The following is a 19,846-nucleotide window of genomic DNA, read 5'->3' as shown; positions in this document are numbered from 1 at the left end:
TTGAAAATGATTGCTTTAAATTTTTGAAAAGGGCAAGCCTCTGTCCGCGCCTTCTTCAGAATCCGGCCGAGAGTGATCCCGTACCGTCACTTGCACGCCCTTGAGCCCAGGTGATCGAAATCCCGTACCGACACTCGCACGCCCTTGAGCCCGGGTGATCGAAAGAAGGCCCATCGAGAACCTTCGAGGTCTTCGAAGGAGAAAGATACAAGTCGCCACGAGTGCTCGAGGTCCTCGATGCCGTCCACGACTACAATGCCCTTGAAATTAAAATCTTCGAAGGGAGGCGCTGAATCCTCGACACCATCAACACCATTGCTATCGATGCCATCAGCGCCAGTCCTTACGACACCATCGGGCGCCATTGTTATCGACGCCGTTGTCGACACCAAAATCGGCGCCAAAAATGTCAGTGTCCTCAAAACACCCTTCTGAGCACACTAAGGCAGATAAAGGTGCCAAACCAAAGGCTCCTATGACGCCTTCTACCACTTTGGATGTTCCTGAAAAAACGTATACTGCCTTATCAAGAACAGTTTTTTAAATCACTTTCTTCGATTTTTGAGGAGGAAGAAAGGTCAGATGAAGAGGAAGTCCCTTTTGGCCTGGAATATGGAACACAAAATGTTCAAGAATCTCTAATTTCAGAGGAGAGTAAAATGAAAGACCTGGTGGACACACTGCAAAACGTCAGTGGTGTTGACACATCACCTCAGACAGACTTCGGTAGAACACGCTGACTCTTCAAACCGGCACCTCATGTCAAAAGTCGTGGAATATCTAGGCTTGGCTAGACCACTACAGTTTGTCCAAGATGATCTTACGGATATTCTGGACTAAGGTCCACCTACAGTCCCAATCATACCCTTTCATGTGGCCTTACAAAATAGGGTGGCCAAGATTTGGGATTCCCCGGACTCTACCCCTGCGGTGGATAAATCCCTCACGAGAAAATACTGCCCTTCCAGTAGCGACCCCGGCTATCTGTCCAATCACCCCACTCCCGAGAGTTTGGTGGTTCAAGCTGCCACAGCTACATCTAATAAAGCGGCATACCCTACCATCCCTCGGGATAGGGACGACAATCGTGTGGCTGTATGGGCGCACAAGGTATTTTCAGCAGGGAGTATGGTCCTGAAGTCGGCCAACTCCACACGTGCCTTAGCCATTTTCGTACACTCTGTGCGAGTGCATATCCATGGCAGCAGAGCACATTCCAGAAGGGGAGGAAAGGGAGGGTTTCCTAGCTATCGTTGGGGATGGCAAGGAGGCCATGTGCGAATCCCTTCAATCTGGATTGGACACTACAGACAGCGTTTTGCACCAGATGTACAAGCCCATCTCCTGAAAATGCCATTTGACGGGTCTCACCTTTTTGGCAACAAGGCTGACTAGAGCCTTGAAAGGTTGCTGACCTCAAAAGAGGCTACCAAATCTTTAGGGGCCGCTGTTAGGCAACCTCAGCATTTTCATTCATCAGGACAGTCATGGAGGCGACAATCCTATCGTTACTACTCCTCATTTGGAAAGGCGAGAGGAATGGCCAGTCAAAGAGGCTAAAGGAAAATCCCTCGTGGTGGACGAGGTAAAAGTGCGAAGCCAGCTCCAGCCGCAGTCTCTTTGTCATCAACAGCTGCAGCAACCTCCCCAAAACCGCTTTGAGAGCTGCTTGTGTCACGTAATACCAGTGGGAGGCGGACTGTCTCAGCATCTTGAAGAATGGCGAGCCATTACTTCAGATGCATGGGCTCTGGAAACAATAGCCCAGGGTTACTCCCTCCCATTCATATCGCAGCCTCACAACAATTCACTGGGGAAACACTCTTTGAGGATTCCAGATCCGTTCCTTGTGCAGGAAATATTAACCCTTCTAGAGAAAGGTGCTATAGAACAAGTACATGTAGCAGAGGGGAACAAGGGTTGGTATTGCCCATATTTTTTTTTCCCCAAGAAAAACTGGGGACTGAGACCCATCTTGGACTTGAGATACTTGAACAAGTTCCTCACGAAGGACAAATTCAAGATGGTTACACTTTCTCAGATCCTTCAGGCCCTCCAACTTCCAGATTGGTTGGTGTCATTGGACCTTCAGGATGCTTATTTTCATGTGCCAATCCATCTCAAGCACAGAAAATACCCGAGGTTCGCTGTTGGCGGCTCGCGCTATCAGTTTCGAGTCCTGCCATTCGGGTTGACCTCCACCTGAGGGTCTTCACCAAACTGATGGCGGTAGTGGCAGCGTATCTCAGGAGAGGGGGGGATTCATGTCTACCCCTACCTGGACGATTGGCTGCTCAGAGCACATTCTCCCAAACAGTCCCTGGATCATCCATCTCAATGTCACCTGCCATTCCCTTCACAGGCTGGTCTTCTCCCTCAATTACAAGAAGTGACAGTTGACACTTTCCCAGCAGCTCCAATATATCAGAGATGTTCTACACACATCCTTGGGAAAGAGCTTGCCACGCAAGGCAAGGGCTCAAGACATTCTTGTGATGGTTACCAGATTTCAAACTGCCCAGAATCTTCCGGCCTTCGACTTCTTGAGGTTGCTTGGCCTCATGGCATCCTGCATCTTTCTGGTGCCAGAAGCCCGTCTGAGAATGAGATCCCTTCAATGGGCTCTAAGAACACAATGGTGGCAGTTTTCAGGAAGGATGACGGACCTGCTTCAGGTTCCAAGCAGAGTCGCACGGAATCTTCTGTGGTTGGCCCGCAAGGACAATATTCTGACGGGAGAACATTTTTGGCAACCAAGTCCGGAGATTACAGTAGCGACGGATGCCTCACTCATGGGGTGGGGAGCCCATGCCAACGGTTTGCAGCGGTCGTTGGTCTCCATTGGAGTCCGAACTACACATCAACCTTTTGGAGCTGAGGTCAATCGAACTAGCGATGAAGGCCTTCCTGCCCTCGCTCAGAGGAAAGACTGTCCTGATAAGGACGGACAACACAGTGGCCATGCATTACCTCAACAAAAGAGGTGTAGTGTCACTACCTCTGTGCAGAGAGGCAATGCAGCTCTGGCACTGTGCAATTCGAGAGGGAATCTCCCTATCGCCAGTTCACCTAGCCAGAGAGGAGAACACGGCACCGGATGCTTTGAGCAGGCAGAGCGCAGTGTCCCACGAATGGAACTAGCGCAGGAAGTCATTCAAGAGATCTTCGCCCTATGGGGAACCCCTCAAGTAGACCTGTTTGCGACCAGAGTCAACTGGAAGTGCGAGAGGTATTGCTCAAGGGAACTTCCCTCAAGAGGAGCTCTAGGAGACACGTTCGTGGTGGATTGGGAGTTCCCACTGCTTTACGCTTTTCCACCAATCCCAGTCATTCCTCAAGTAATCAAGAGGTTGAGACAGTTCGGAAGCCGCATGATCCTAATTGCCTTGGATTGGGCCAGGAGAACGTGGTACCCTGACCTTCTGGTAATGCCCATCTGTCCTCTGATTCATCTTCCACAAAGAGAGGATCTTCTCTCGCAAAGGGAGGGTCAGGTTTTCCATCCAGAGGTCAACCCTCTCAACCTTCACATGTGGTTTCTGAAAGGCTGAGATACAAGGATTGGAACCTCACGGATGATGTCATGGAGGTGTTGCTTTCGGCACAAAGTCCAGCAACAAAATCTGTGTGCCGTTGGAACAAGTTCTGCGACTGGTGCAGGGAAAAGAATGTTGATCGTTTTCTATGTTCAACTCCAGAGGTGTTATCTTTTCTCTTATCATTAGCACAGAAAGGTCTTGATGTTGGGACCATTAAAGGTTACATGGCAGCGCTTGCCATTTTCAAGTGCTCTTTGGAAGAATGCTCCTATTTTACAAATTCCTTTGGTGGGTCAATTTCTAAGAGGGCTCACAAATGTGTTCCCACCATCTTCTTTTCCGGTTCCAGTTTGGGACCTTAATCTGGTTCTAAAGTTTTTAATGTGTGCCCCATTTGAACCCTTGCAGACGTGTCCATTGAGGTTGTTAACCTTCAAGACCATATTATTGGTTGCAAAGACATTGGCACGTAAAGTGAGTGAGTTGCAGGCACTTTCTTCCAGACCACCCTATACTGTTTTCCACAAAGACCGGGTTATGTTGAGGGTAAAACCCTCTGTCCTACCTAAGGTTGTATCTGATTTCCATCTAAATCAGAAAATTGTTCTGCCGGCGTTCTACTAGCCCCCCCGCACCCCCCTCCGCCGCATCCCAGTAAAGAGGAGGAAAGGATCCATAGGTTGGATCCTAGAAGGGCTTTAAGCTTTCATGTTTCTAGGCTTTCCAAACTCAGAGTGGATGACCAACTCTTTATTGGATATACCGCAAGAAAATTAGGTCAAGCTGTTTCAAAACAGACTTTATCGAGGTGGATTATGCTTGGCATCTCAGAATGTTACAAATTGGCAGCAAGGACCCGCCGAAGGCTTGAGGGCTCATTCTAACAGAGGTATAGCCTCTTCGGCAGCCCTTCCAAGGGGCGTACCTATCAAATCTATCTGTGATGCAGCAACTTGGTCATCGCTGCATACATTCACAAAGCCTTACTGTTTAGATGCTTCCCACTCTCAGGATGTTGCCTTTGGTAAGGCGGTACTGTATTCGGCCTTATACTTTGCCGACAATTTCAAATTCTCCTCCCTCCACTATTTCTGCATACTGCTTTGGGAGTCTATCAAAGATGAGTAATACGTTGGAGGACACAATCCATTCGAAGAACAAGTTACTTACCAACTGTTAACATTCTTTCGACTGGATGTTCCTCCCAACATATTCCTCGTTGCCCTCCCAGCCTACCCCTCTAGAGAATTTTCTGTGCTGTTACAGCTTCCGCTCTCGGAGGGCTGACTACTGCTTGCCTACACGAACAGCCAACATGAACAGGAGGAAAAAACAGAACTGAGGTCAATGGGTGCTGCACGTGCTACTTGTACACCTGATGACATCACCCTCGATGGAGGCCTTCGAGGGACATCGACTCGACTCGATGCAAGGCACACTCTGCCGAGAAAAATTTACAGAAGCTGGACGGAACATCCAGTTGAAAGAACGTTACCAGTTGGTCAGTAACTTGTTACTCTCCTTGCAATCAATATTCCTTTGAGATGCTAATGCACCTGACATAGCTCCTGAGTGCCTCACAATGTTGCTGCTGTGTAATCATAGAAACTCTACAATGGCATTTTGAATTCTTGATTTTAAAAAGAGGTAAAATAGCACTGCAGCGTTATATCGCCACCCTCTGTAGTTTTGTGCTCTGTGTGGGATGCCTAGGGATAGCTTGACAGGAACGTGATCTGATGTTCTTACCTCTGTCTCATGGGCTGACCAAATGTATGATGTCCTTAGGAATCAGTATGTGGTTGATCCTGGCTGCACCGCTGTGTACACTAGAAGTGTGTGAACTGCTTCTTGCCTGGCTTGATGAAGCTTTAAATGTCCACCAGGTCATAGAACTAAATTCATTTTTTGACTATTGCTGCTGCCCCAGTAAGGGACCTCCATGATCCTCTGGTGCTATCTCTGGCAGAATTCCAGACCATGTTAGTTTGCTGGCCTTGATGTTTTCACCACCAGTCTCCTCGCAAAAATGTCATCACTTTTCCCATACAAAGCTAGGTTGTCCGCGTTAGAACCATGCATGTTTAATATTCTCAGTCCCCATTTTCCTGGAGATGCACACGTACCGCGCCTCCATGTCATCCTCTGTGACAGTGAAATTGAGGGCCCATGTACCAAGATTGTTACCTCTCTAGAAAAACTGGAGTAGGGTGCGTGATAATCGCAACCAGTCCAGGCCCTTCATATTGACTATTTGTTGTTCCTATTAACTGTATGTTTCCTGGAAATACAAGACTCTCGCTTAGTCTCTATGTGCATACGCCAGAGCCTTGCTCATCTTCTTGTAGTTGTTTTAATCTCCTATTTCAGGGCATAATGTGTATTCCTGCATATTGTACTTGTTTGAGGCTTACTCATCGTGCAACTGTTAACTAGCATGTGGCCCTCCATATCGTTGGTTTAACATGGACAGTGTTTTCTGCACCCCTGCCTCTTCTCTCCAGCTAGTTTCGGAAACATTCCACACCCTTTCTGGTTAACATTAGTGAATGGCGAGCTGGCTGGCCCCACCATCTGCCCTCCCTTCGTTCTCACGGACCCCAAACATTGTCAGTGACAATTGCAGTTTCTGCCATTGATGTTAATGGCCGAATGACAGATGTAGATCGCGTATTCAGTGGGAGTGCAGTACAGAGTCCACTACCACACGAGCTATCTACCACATTTCTTGTGCATTTTATGCCGAACAGTCCTTTAGTAGTTGGGTTTTGGAATTCCGATTGCCCCCCGCTGTGGATTCTTGCCAGTGTAGCATTGCTGCAAATTCACGTTGCATCCTCAACATTTGTGGAAAATGCTTATTTGTCCCTTTGGAACTGTCCTCAGTTTGGATGGGTCTATCATGGTGTAGGTTATCGGTCTCTGAGCGCTTTATAAACAAATAACTGCTTCCTGGCTTTTTGCACCTTTTGGCTGTGACAAAGCAAAAACAGAGGTGATGACTGGAAGGTTTAGAATGAATCGTAACCTCTGGCATTGCTCTGGGCAACCCTCCAGACCATCTTTCTTCACCTGCCGAGCAATGCCCAGATGTGGGTCCCGTGCCTTCTTGGCCTAGAGACCCAGGCTATTCCTCACTGATGAGCCCCAACAAGGCTCAAAAATGTCTGGGAATGCTTGTGCTCTCGTGCAGAAGGGATGTGACTTACCAGTTCGGGCTGGACTGCCCCTTTGGGCGCGGGACCAAGGCTTATTTGCATATGGTCTTTCCCCTTTCTGTAATGGCTTGGCAGGCGAAGAGCAATGGTCTGGAGGGTTGCCCAGAGCAATGCCAGAGGTTGAGATGAATTCAAAACCTTCCAGTCATCACCTCTTTCTATTTTCCTGTTGGCTGTGATCCGTGAAGAACCTCAGGGTTGTGTTGTCAGTCTAATTTTGCTGATCTCCCTGACCTTATTTAGGATTGTATCTTTGACTCTGTGGTTCAATATCTTAATCGGGACCAGCCTTGGAGGGGCACACAGTTTAGGGTATGTGAACTAGGTGCTCAATGTGCCCTCTCGGTGACGGTGACTAGATAGTTTAATCAGAGGAGTACCAGTCTTATCAGCTTTAACCCTTTTTCTACTCCCTCACAAAGGCCAAGCAAGTGAATGTTGCTGCTCCAGGAGTGCCCTTCCATGTTCTCAACCTTGTCCTAGAGGGCCTTCAATGTTCACGTCATTGATCTGGCATTCTTGCTAAGGTCCTTATTGACCATGGATATTCTGCACGCCACTTCTTTCATTATCCCTGTTAAGTCAGATTGTCTCAGTTCTATATCATTAATTTGTGACTGCATACTTTCTTGCTGTGCAGATATTTGGGCATGGTTGCATTTGAATTCAGCCATTATTCCTTAGTGTGTCAGTTCTCTCTCATCTCCTCCACTTGCACCATCATTCAGTGCCTGCTTGTGGGTCTCACTGCCCTTACAAGCCAATTGCTGCAAATTCCTACCTTTTGATGGCTCCTTTCTTCAGTTAAGTCATGTCACTGTAGTTTGCTTTTGACTTAAGTATTGATGTTGTAGTGCCGCTGCCTTGCACCCGGTCTGGTTGCGAGGTCATCATTGACAAGTATCTGTGGGACTTTATTTACAGTGCATCTCCCAGGAGGCTGTTGTAGAGGGGTGGGTTCAGCCCCGGCTCTCGTCGCTCTATCACTTTACTATGTTCTGTGTGCTTTAATATTATAAATCTATTTCTCTTTTGTCCGGCCCAGCCTCCCAGTGGTCTATGGCTACACAACAGCCCCTGCAGGCAGCCTCCACCACACAAATCCTCGATCACCTCAGTCCCGCTGCTGCCACTGACCCATCTGAAGCGTGGTCGGTCAGTCTCCTCACGAGACCATGTCCCCTTGCCCTCAGAGCGCCATCTTGACTGTGCCACACGGCTCGGCACCTTTCTGCTTTTCTCTGATCCTCTCAAGCATGTTTTACATTGTTGCAATCCATAGGCCTTAGCGGTTCCAACAGCGAAGACAGGACAATGTTAAATTGTTGTAATTAGCAGAAAACTACTATCTTGTTTCATTGCCTGGGGGATGCTCCGACACTGGCGTTGGTTCTAAGCTCCTCCCATCATTTGATCCTGGCCCATCCACATCAGCTTGCCTAGAAATCCCAAGACAAGCCCTTAAAGAAAGCCAGGAAAGAGCAATTCTCCATGTGCACTCTGAAGACTTGGAGTGTGCCTTCAACTAAAACTTTCCCCCTCCATAGAATCCTTAAGAAAACGGAACCCCAACCCACATTCCTTCAGACATGTGCCTGCTGCATGACCGCCTCTTGCTGCTTCTTCCTAGGTTTCAGCAGCTTAAGCGTCCCAACCCATGCCCACTCAATTTGATCCATTAATGTACAATTTGTTATAATTGTTTGTTTTTCTCTCATTGGAACACGCATGTACATCTCTCACTACATTGCCTATTATGTGAAACATTCTGTTGCTAGTGGTGTGGTACAGGTTTTAAGAAAAATAGGAATACATTCTAATAAAAAAAATTGTTTGGAAGTATCAGAGTTAAGATTGCCATTTCTGAATAAGATGACTTGTACACTTGGCTGTGGTATTGAAGAACCAAACAAACAGTCTCCCACACCACTGTTTCTCTTAGTTTGCAATCTGTTTAACAAAATGTTGTAGGCTGTTTCTGCCGAAGAATCCTGAATCCCTCGCTTAAGTCATCACATATAAAAGCCAGGTTCCCTTAGTATATGCAAGACATTGCAAACCCGGAAGCGATGTTTGTTTTCACTTTTTTAGAGGAGCCCAGATTCTCACGTTCCATCAAGTTTCTGTCAAACCCTTCTCAATGAATATGCATTGAACATGGTGTTTCTAGCTACTTTGGATTTACTGATGTGTACATTTTACTATGTTTGCACCCTGGATGTCCAGTTGCATCTTAGATGCATCGTTCCATAGAACACTCAGAATCCCATTTCTCAAATGCAGTTATTGTTTATGTCCTTATGACAGGGGCTGTTGAGTTTCTTGCAAGTTCTCAAGCAAACAGTAGTGCAAGCGGAGATTCTTCTGTTGCTAAGAAGCCAAGTGGGGCTGGGATGAAGAAGCAGGCTGAGACGAAGAAGCCAGTGAAGGGCAAAAAAGCAGCTTTGAAACCTGATGCAGAGACTGGAGGTGGAGACCACAGCAAAGCAGGCGATGGAGACAGCAAAGGTGAGTGTATTCACAGGCTTGCCCTTTCGCATGGAGAAGTGCATAGGATTTCACAAGATATAATAAGCATAATAAGCATAGGGAGATGGTGCGGAGATGTATGGACTCCTGCAAAATGCCAGTCTGGTTGCAGTGGGGATGCAGCCTGGATGTTGTTGGTCTGCCACCCAAGTCTTCAGCAGAGTAACAGCTTCAAGCATTGTGTGCCATATGGCCAGATTGAGGGGCGTTGTCAGTTATATCTGTAGTCTAGGAATTTTGGGCAAAATCAAACTGAGTGTGCTGTGCCAAGATCGAGATTGATATAGGTAGTATATCGTGTTGCTGCATGTGCCTGGGTGTAAGCGGTTATGCTTGTAACCTCAATAGTGATGTGTTAGATGTGTATAGATCCTGTGCCCCTACGTGCAAGTCAATTTTATAAAAGAAAGTGTTCTATATTAGTATACTCTAAAATACAAGATTAAACTGTTTGTGATAATGAAAAGAGGTTACTTTGTTTACTTTAACAGATTGTTCCACTTACTCACTAAGAAATGGAACACCTGACATGTACACTGGGAAATGACACAGAATGATCAAGTGACTAATTGATTAGACCCAAGTGGGACATTATTTTTGACAGTAAGAGGTTTCATTTCAAGACATGCTATGGACTTTTTTTTAATGTCAAAGGATTTCTAGATCTAATACAAATTTGGAAGAAATTGATAATTGTATATATCTGTACCTCTGTATCGCCATCTGGTAACCTTGAAAAGGACCTTATTCAGTGTAAACACATGTTGGCGAAGGCAAGAATACAAATTGGTTTAGGCAAGATTTGCCTATCTGAAAATCTGTTCAATTAAATAAAGTAATCTTTTTTATTATCACAAAGAGTTTAATCTTGTATTTTAGAGTATTTGAGATACACAAGAGTATACTAATATAGAACACTTTCTTTTATACAAATGACTTGCGCCAAGGGGCACAGGGTATATACACACCTAGCGCATTGTCAGTTATGTGTTAACGCCAAGGTGGAAAGTTAAGGTGTTCTGAAGTAGAATATGATGGTGCTTTGGCTGTCCTTTTTCTCCATGCAATGGAATCATGGGAGAGGGTGCATGTCAAGATTGAGGAGCATTAGCAGAGATGTGTCTGGGTCAAAGTACTGAAATAGTGGCAGGTGCAGCAGGGCAACATTGTGCTGGGCAGAGCTTCATGCTTGTTTGCGTGCTGTATTGTGGTGCATTACCAGTTATTTTCATTCATGGTACTAGACTATCTAGGGCAGGATTAGGGTGCATATGCATAGCTGTTTTCTAATGCTAATACTGGAAACTAAGGAGGTGCTGCATGTCAGGATTTGGAAGGTAAAGATAACCAAATGATTCCTCATAAAGGTAATCTATGAAAATCATTGTAATGTCTCAAGGTTTGCAGCTCTTTGAGACAGATTATTTTAGTTTTCGTGTTCTCTGCAAAGTTGGCGCATCTGTGGAGAGTGTAGATCCCTGAACTTCACACAGTTGAAAGCCACATGGAGAGAGCTGCTGGCAGGGGTGTCTCTGCTGGACTAGCAATTTGATTGATTTAACCACCTTTGAAAGGCAGATCGGATGAATAAAATGGTCTTTTTAGTTCTTGAATGCAATCGTTTGTAAAATGTGGACTGAATCGGACTCCCTGATATGCAACGTGCAATAAAGAACTGTAAGAGGCATAGATGAGATTAATAGAATGTCATTTATTTAATACTGTGGTGTAGAATGTATGCATGATTTTCAGCTCACTAGCATTATTCAAAACATGTGACTCGGTTAAGATCCAGAATTGTGCTGTAACCTGTTCATTAATAGATAACATGCCCATTTTTGTGATTTTTCTATCCTTTCTGTAGCATCTCTGAAGACACTTGTACTCAATGGAAAAGCACCAGTTGATCCAGAATGTACAGCTAAAATAGGCAATGTAAGATCTTACATGTTTGTTTATTTGTTTGTATCATTCTTTTGCCACTGCTTTTCTAAATGTTCAGTCTCAGCAGTCTTCCCCTTTTTTAGGATTCTTTCCTTCTGCATGTGAGCATCAACAACACTCTGCAATGTTCTCCGTTGAATGTGAAAACGTGTACGCTTTCAGTTTCATTTGTTCATGTGTAAGATGCTGTGGTTCCTTCTTCGAATGTCTGATAATCTTAAAGGGGAAGTTCACCAAATGTTATTGTCTCAAAAGATGGGCCATAATAAAAAAAATATATCAATTACTTTTATAGAAAGTTCCTATGTAAAATTTTGAGGCAATGACGCTGAAAATTAAAAATTTCAAGCACTAGAAGACATCCATTTTGTGAAATGAATCAGCCTCCTGTGATTATGTTAAGCTCTGGTCTCGCAGCAATAATGAAGCAAAAGCGCCCTAGTGGGAGCTTTTGCTTATTACAGCCGGAGAGCAGAGATTGCTGACGGGCTCATTCCTGCTCTGTGCTGCTGGTGAGCAATTCTTTTTTTCTTTCCAGCTTTCCCTAAAGAGAAAGGGCATTTATAAATACAAAAGCGTTGTATTTATGTTTGGCGTGCCTTTTGTTTTAAGTCTCCAATGCTTCGCTGAGCCTGGGGAGCCCGGGAGACGTAAAGCAAATGTACCAACAATTATGAAGACAACACTCTTGTATTTATAATTGCTGTGTTTTTTGTTTTGTCTCCCGGGCACCCCCGAGCCTGGGAAACTTAAAAAGAAAGTCACAGCAATTATGAATACTTAGCCGGAAGAGTATTCATAGTTGCAGCAACTTTAGTTTTCAGTTTCGCTGTGCTCTGGAAACTTGAAAAGGAAGTCACAGCAATTATGAAGACTCCGTCGGCGGCCAGCAAAGTATTTATAATTTGCTGTGCCTTTCATTTTGAGTTTTCTGTGCTCCCCTGGGCCTGGAGAGCACAGGAAGCATAAAACGAAAATTGCAGCAATTATAAACACTGTGGCAGCCTCATTTGTTGTGTTAAGCCCCGCGCTCTGGCAGCAGTAAGCAGAAGCTCCTAGTACGGGCTTTTGCTTGATTGCCGCCTGAGCAGAGCTTAACATGAACAGAGGAGGCTGCTTCATTTCACAAAGTGGATGCCCCATCTAGAGCCTCATTTCCCCAACATTGTACATAGTAACTTTCTTTAAAAATATGTTTTACATATATTTTTGATTATGGCCTATCTTTTGAAACAATAGCATTTTGAGTGAACTTACCCTTTAAGAGGCTGGCTTTTGGACAACTTCCTTCTGAGCTGTTAAGTGACTGTTCGCTTGCATGGGCGTGCTGCAAACCAGAAATAAGTAGTTGGAAGTACACTTAGTATGAGCATTTACATCCTGCAAATGTCGATTAAATGTTAGTTTTCATCACTACGCTTGTGCTACTTTGAAAAACCTTCATGGATTAAGGAAGATGTCGATTTGGTATATACTTGCTGTTTTTCGTAGTTAACCATTTTTCTCCATCGGTGCTGAAACGGGAAAAGATGCTTTGACATAAAGAAACTGGCTTACTGTAACAATCGGGGGTATTAGTTCCAACTCCACTCTTCGATTCAGGATGCTTTTTTATCAGGTAGTACATTTTAGCAGTGTAGACCAAAATATCCTACTATTCTACACTATGGGAAAAGTACCACATTACCCACAATGAAAAACTTTGAACCAGCACTTTCAGTTAAATAAATTAGTGATCTATTCAGCAACTGCAACACAATCATTATGAAACCATGCAAGGTCTACTACGGACTTGTAGTTTCCCAATATGATAATGAATGGAAGAGTAGACTAGGCCATGTCAGGTAGCAAGTCACACACACATTCCCCAGTGCTACCCAGTATCTTGCATTGGAAGTTCACTTGCAGGTCAGAGTCACAAAGCAGCGCATTATGCGTTGGCAAATTAACCAAACTGTTGGCATTTGTAGCTTTGTGCAAGATAATGTCATTGTTTTATGCATTGCTATATAAGCCTAATACAACCACTCCCAAGGATGCAACAAGAAATCACATATGACTTTCCCCAATTGAGTTATCGGTTCAGCACAGGTTGGCATCCTTGTGATGTGAGCATTAAGCACTGTTTACCAAACACCATGAATAATATGATTGGGTTTAACAATGTAAACACAACCCCCTACCTCTAATGTATTGATAAGATTATATTGGCTAACTGAACTTAGTTAAAGCAGTGTTGCAAAGGAATACATTTTCCAGGACATAGGTAGTCTACCCAAATAGGTTGATCTCAATAACCACCACTAAATGTGCACAGCAACATTGTGATATTATTTGAACAACGTGTTTCATTCAGAAGTGAAATAATTGTGTCACTCTGCTCTCCATAGCGGTCCAAGAAGTAAATATCCAGGAGCAGCTAATGACTGTGTTTTCTAAAATGAATCAGCTTTGAAACCAGTCTTGTTTTTTTTCCTTCAGTATTACTGGAGATATGTCATTTATAATGCACATGTACACAAGTGTTTCTATGTGCGATAAGGCGAGGCGGGGCAGGGAGGATAAGGCAAACGATCTTACAAGGCCTTGTGGTGTTCAGATCATGCAAGTGTGCAAAAGTGCACAGGGAAAGGGAGGGGGGGGGAGTCTGTATATAGGGGTCGGGGCTACAAAAGTGAGTCTCAAGCTGACACCATAGGCTGTCCCGGGGTTTCTTTGGATCTTTGTGTACCTTGGGGATTATATAAAATGCGAGACAAGTGGTTTAATATGTGTGGCAATCCTCCCCATATAGGTGTACCGCACCTATTAATAGGGATGAAGCGCAATACTCTACATTACATTAAAAGTGCGGTCGACTCACAACAGCTTAATTCTTATCCACCAGAGTCTTCGGACAAGTAAGATGACACTAGTATACACAGTAAAGATGACCTTAGAAGTTATAGATTCTCCCTATTCTCGGGACTTCTACAGATTGAAAACCAAATAAATGTGAGTTTATACACGCATATACCTCCGTTTATTTGTGTGGCCGCCACCTGCAATGTGGTGACATTTAACATGACATGCTACGACACTAGAGCACTGTAAGTTTTCCCCTCCTGGGAAGAAGACTTAAGCAAAATATAGAGCTTTTTTAATACATTTTTATCTCGGACAAAGAACACTCAATATTGCACATTTGTTTTGTCCTAGATCTATACCACAGGAAAGGCTGTGAAGAACCCAGATCACAATTCTTGGTCCTAATGAAGGCCATTGAACTCAAAGCTATCTAAATTGCAATAGACTGAAACACTATTTGAAACACTATTAGCGACTCTTTATGTATATTTGTGTCCGCCACACCCACCGGGCACCAAATATTTGATGTTTAATTCAATATTGTTTCAATAGTGGTTCAGAGCTAATAGATATCAGCGAAATCAAGAAGACGCAGAACTGATGCTGCGCACGATCTGCAGCAAAAAAACAAAGGACTTTTGGTCCCTTTTTAACGGAAGAACAAAGGGAGAAAACCAGCCTTTAACTAACGCAGTGGGCGAATTGAGCCGGGTGAAACATTTCGAACAACTTTATAAAGCACCCCTGAAACTCCCAACATGCACATGTATTGATGACAAAGTAAAATGGAAAGTTCCAACAGACCAAGAGTCAATTCTTACTTAATGGCTCACGTGCGGCAGGACCAGACGGTATCGCCAACTTCGACCTTAAACAAAAGGCTGAAAGTTGATCCAAGTTCGTTGGGGAAGTCTTTAAGAACTGTAACACAGCCTCAACCATCCCTCCATCTTGGAAAAAGGCGATTGTGGTGCCCATCTTTAAGAAAGGTGCAAGAGACAACCCGAGCAATTATCGGCCTATATCATTACTAGACTCGATAGGCAAACTCTTTGCGGCATTTATCCTGGAACGCTTCAAAAGCTGGGTAGCCCTCGGCAACATGACAGACCTACTACAAAGAGGCTTTGTAAACAATTCAGGAACAGCTGACAACATCTTAGCTTTAAGTACCTTGAAAGCCAAAGTAATGGAAGGACATGCCAAAATCTACATGGCCTTTATCGATCTAACAAAGGCATTCGACTGCGTCGACAGATCCGTACTCTGGAGAAAACTCAAAAATAGCAATTGTCCACCTGAAATCCTGAATCCCATCAAGGACAATACGTCGATGTGCGTACGCCTAAAACCAACAAGGCCTGCTATCATCCTGGATAAAAATCGAACGAGGAGTAAAGCAGGGCTGCCCACTAGCACCAGCCCTTTACAACGCATACACCTCGGACTACAAAGACCAAGACAAAGGCACGTTCCTTCCCCCCAAGAAAAGGCAAAGAACAAATAGCGAGGATGCTATACGCAGACGACGACATCTTGTTGGACCAAACGCCCATAGGCCTCCAAAGGCAACTGACGAACCTGGATTCTTATCTGAAGGCAAACCAGCTTCAAATGAATCAAGAAAAAACTCAAATCATGATCCTGGGAAAAGGCGTGAGCAAAAAGGTCAAATTCACATGGAAAGTACGGGAAGAAACACTGGAAACGGTTGAGGACTTTAAATATCTCGGTATAATACTCAACAAAAGCATCAAAGAAAATCCGATGTGTGAGACCATTATGAAAAAGCTACGTGTGCTAATAACACAGACTAAAATGCTCTCCAGAAAGTACGGCCGCTTTTCACTTGCACCAGTGCTGACATTTTACAGGATGAAAGTCATCCCCACCTTAACGTATGGGGTGGAAGCAATGCCTTACATTACATCAAATGTTTGGCAGAAAGTAGAAGGATGTTACTGGCGCAAGGTTCTCAATTTACCACAATCAACACCAGTGGGAGTAATCGGGAACAAATTTACTCTGCAGTCACTAAACTCCATCATAGCACGGAATTAATTGATGCTATACCGCAAAATGCTCTCACCCAACTCCTCAGTGATACTTAAAGCAGTTGAACAAGAAATGAGAGCAGGAAACTGCAAAATGCTTCAACAATGGGAGGAGAAAATCATCTCCTGTCTTGATTGGGCAGGCTGCTCTCGAGAGGACCTAATCCACACTCCAGTAAAAGTAAAAACAAGAATGATGGAGAGAGACTGGATACAAACCATAGACGAAGTCCAGCTAGTAAAATCAATGAAAAACAGGCCAAATAATCCAGCCAAAATTAACCAAACGAGAACTTATTTACTGAAGTGCTCTTCCAAGAAGCTCTGTGAAAATTTTATGCGGACCCGCCTCAACATCGCATACACAAATGAGATATTAGAGAGGCGAAATCGAGCCAACACCAGCCTCTGCCGATTCTGCTTCCAACCAGATTCAATTGAAACTTTGAAGCACCTACTTTTAACATGTAGAGGTGTAGACTAATCTCGTTCTCGTCATCTGGGGCACCTATTTGGCAAATTTTACTTTGTGGATGACGAGGAGAAATGGAATAATTTGTTGAGTGGAGAGAACACCAAATGGATAATCGCAGTTGTGGGGTTTTACGAAAGTTTTGGCCTTTTGAATTGTCAGGACCAGGACAAAGTAAATAACACAACTAGAGGGAATGACGCTGCGAAGAAATAAAACTGCATCTCCACTCAATTTTCTCCATCTAAGCTCCCGTCTTAAAATCAGCAGAGGCTGGCAACAACTGGACCTCTCATTTTAATATACTCAGGAACAATCTTGTAAAAATGGTTTCTTTTAAACAATTAAATCAAGTAAAAAAAAAAAATATATATATTGTTTCAAAATACCTTCTCTTGAAATGCAAGGGTCTGTACATTGTTAGCCATTAGACTGTTGAAAGGTGTACCAAAAGCTTTGTCACACTGTTTTTTATGTTTTTGTTGGGAATTCTGGTTCATTTACTTATGCTATCCTGTATGTAATACGAAGTAATGTTCTTGTATTAATACACAATGAGAGTTTTGTTATAAACACTATCAAATTGTCAGTGTGTTCTGTTGTACAACCGGGGTCACCCTGATACATTGTCTATATACATTTTGAAGTACCTGGAGAGATCAGGTAATAGCCAGGTGCCCCACTCTTTCTGCCCCAGTGAACATAGACACTGAGTGTGCAATGCCCAGAGCATGACAATTTGGGGCTGCAAAACACTCTACCCACTTTGTGAACAAGCAAGTTACAGGCAACATTGGTTCCTTTAGAGGAGCAAATCACTGGCCCGATTTAAACCGTCTTGCAAATCTGACCAAGGCAGTGTCACTCCCCTTTACCTCTTAAGGTAAATGTCAAGGTCCTGGCCCTTGTGTGGCTGGTAGGCAACTTTGCGCAAGGTTTCTAATGTCGTATGAAACCCCCTATGACCGGCAGTGGCCGTTTCATGGGCGGTGTACAACATTAGGCTTTGTAATGAGGCAGGTACCACCCACTGGTCAGTTCCAGATGGGGCTCTCCGTACCAACAAATCGCCTTGGATCCGGAACATCTTGGAAAACGTCAACACCCGAGATCCTCTTTACCGGCATTATCCTTTTCTGTTGGAGGGAAACTCACAGGGTCTTCAATGTGTCAATAGACATTTCTGATAATCGTGTCCTGTTTCTGTGCAGTGATCAAATCTGCCTCTGGGGTATCTTTACTCAACTGGGCAGTCAAGAGTTCACTATTTGCACAAGTTTGTGACCTGGTCACAGTGGCCACTTGGGTTTCACCCAGTAAGGATTCTTTTTCTAAGAAATCCCCCTGCAGAGCTCTTTTTGGCCAGCTGGTCAGCTAGGTCATTCCCTGGCTTATCTAGCCCCTCGATTTTCAGTAACCTCTTATTTTCTTCCAATAGATGGTCATCTCATTCGAGGTCACCAGATAGTCAATTGACTTGATTAATTTGCCATGCTTTAATGGTTTGTGGTTGGCACAAAGCATGTCTCGATTCTTCCAGTTGATCAGGTGTTCCACAAAGCCATTCCTGACATAGTCAGTGATTATGACCAGTTATTTGATTTCGTTGTGCACTGCAGTGAGGATGGCTTGATAAACGGCCATCAACTCTGTCACCTGACTGCTTTGGGGTCCTATTTTGTAACCAGCAGAGGGGTCCGGGGTATCATTCACCCGGGCATCACCGAATGCCAGCCACCAGTTCTTTTTCCCATTATTATCGATATAGTAGGAGCATCCATCCATATAAACTGTGGGTATCCCCTGACACAGGCCTTCTTCATAGACCTTGTGTGGTAAAGTTAAGTACGCCTCCATATTGTTGTTAGTCATTAGACTTTCGTCCTCAAGATAGTTTTCTTGAGCACATTCATGCAAGTCCGCCAAACCTTGCTCTAGGAGAGTCTTCTTGTATTGGCCAGATCTGACCTCGACAGGAAAGCCCTACATGTACAGAATCCAGGAAGTAATTCTGGAATTACTTGCGTTCCCCGCCCGGATTCTGTCACTTTGTAAATATTGCAAGGGTTGGTGAGGAGTCTTGACAATGATATGCTCCCCCTGGATAAATGGGCGGTAATTTTTCAGCGCCCACACTGTTGCCAGGAGTGCTTTTTCACAGTCATTGAATTTTTCCTCCACTGTGGACAAACGCTTGCTCACGTACGAGATTACTTTGTTGACCTTGTCGTGCTTTCGGTACAACACCGCTGTTAGGCAAGTATCTGAGAACCCTGTGTCCAAGAACTACTCCTTGTTCTTTATGGGGTAAGCGATACAGGGAGCCTGGGAAAGGCTTATTTTCAGTTGTTTAACTACCTCGCATTGTTCCGGACCCCTCTCCGACTTGACTCTGACCTTTAATAAATGGACCAAGGGCCGAGTGATCTCTGTGCAGTCTTCATTGAACTTCCGACTATAATTAGTAAGTCCAAGAAGGCTTCTTAATTCTCGCAGAGTAGTAGGGTCTTTTAATTTCCATAATGCTTCACCTGGGGATTAAGATCCTAAGGGTTGCTTTTGTGGGTATCCAGTCAATGCCTCGAATACAAAGCATTGAATGACAAAAGCATCGAAAAAAGCATTGAATGCATTTTTTTCAAAGGTAAAGGTTTTATTTTAATTGTAATGGGTTTTAAGGGGTAAAAAAATGGTGTTGGCGGTGGGGGCGGATCGCCCCATTAAAAAAAAAAGAAAAAAAATCATTTGATTTTTTTTCGTTGCTTTTTCTTAGATGCTAAGGCATTTGATGCTTAGACATTCGATGCTATCACTTTAAACCGATCTTGTGCCCTAAGAAGTTCACTGGGGTCTTACCCTACTTTGCCTTCTGAAAGGACAGTTTTGCTGTAGCTTTCTGTAACTAGTTTAGAACAAAGCGGATTTCTGCTATATTTCCCCCCACAGAGTTCTTGAGAAGAACATCTACATAGGCAAGGTTTCCTCTTATGCCCAAATTGGGCATAGCCTTATGCAGAAATATGTTCAACTCATTGCTGGTATTGATGTATCCAAAGGGGTTTGGGTCCACATGTATTGCTGCCCCCCAAATGGAAAGGCAACCTTGTACTGGTCTTCCCTACTGTAGGGGGAGGCATGGTATCACAAGTATGACATTGACACGAGGTACATTTTGTAAAACCTTTATTAAAGTTTCTGGGTTTGGGAAAAAAATACTACTCTGCCCATAAATGGGTTGGGAGT

General features: G+C 44.1%; 1 protein-coding gene across 1 annotated transcript in view; it reads left to right on the top strand.

The window, feature by feature from the left end:
• The window catches only part of PARP2 (poly(ADP-ribose) polymerase 2), a 695,158-nt gene that overhangs the window by 175,460 nt on the left and 499,852 nt on the right, over window positions 1–19,846 (top strand). The window contains exons 5-6 of the mRNA XM_069651725.1: window positions 9,065–9,265; window positions 11,151–11,221. Of these exons, the coding sequence (XP_069507826.1) occupies window positions 9,065–9,265; window positions 11,151–11,221 (272 nt within the window). The remainder of the gene's footprint in view (window positions 1–9,064; window positions 9,266–11,150; window positions 11,222–19,846) is intronic.

This window comes from Ambystoma mexicanum, chromosome 3p (genome assembly GCF_040938575.1).
Source record: "Ambystoma mexicanum isolate Mex_15411 chromosome 3p, UKY_AmexF1_1, whole genome shotgun sequence".
In the NCBI taxonomy this organism is placed as follows: Eukaryota; Metazoa; Chordata; class Amphibia; order Caudata; family Ambystomatidae; genus Ambystoma; species Ambystoma mexicanum.
This window is presented reverse-complemented; position numbering and strand designations above follow the sequence as displayed.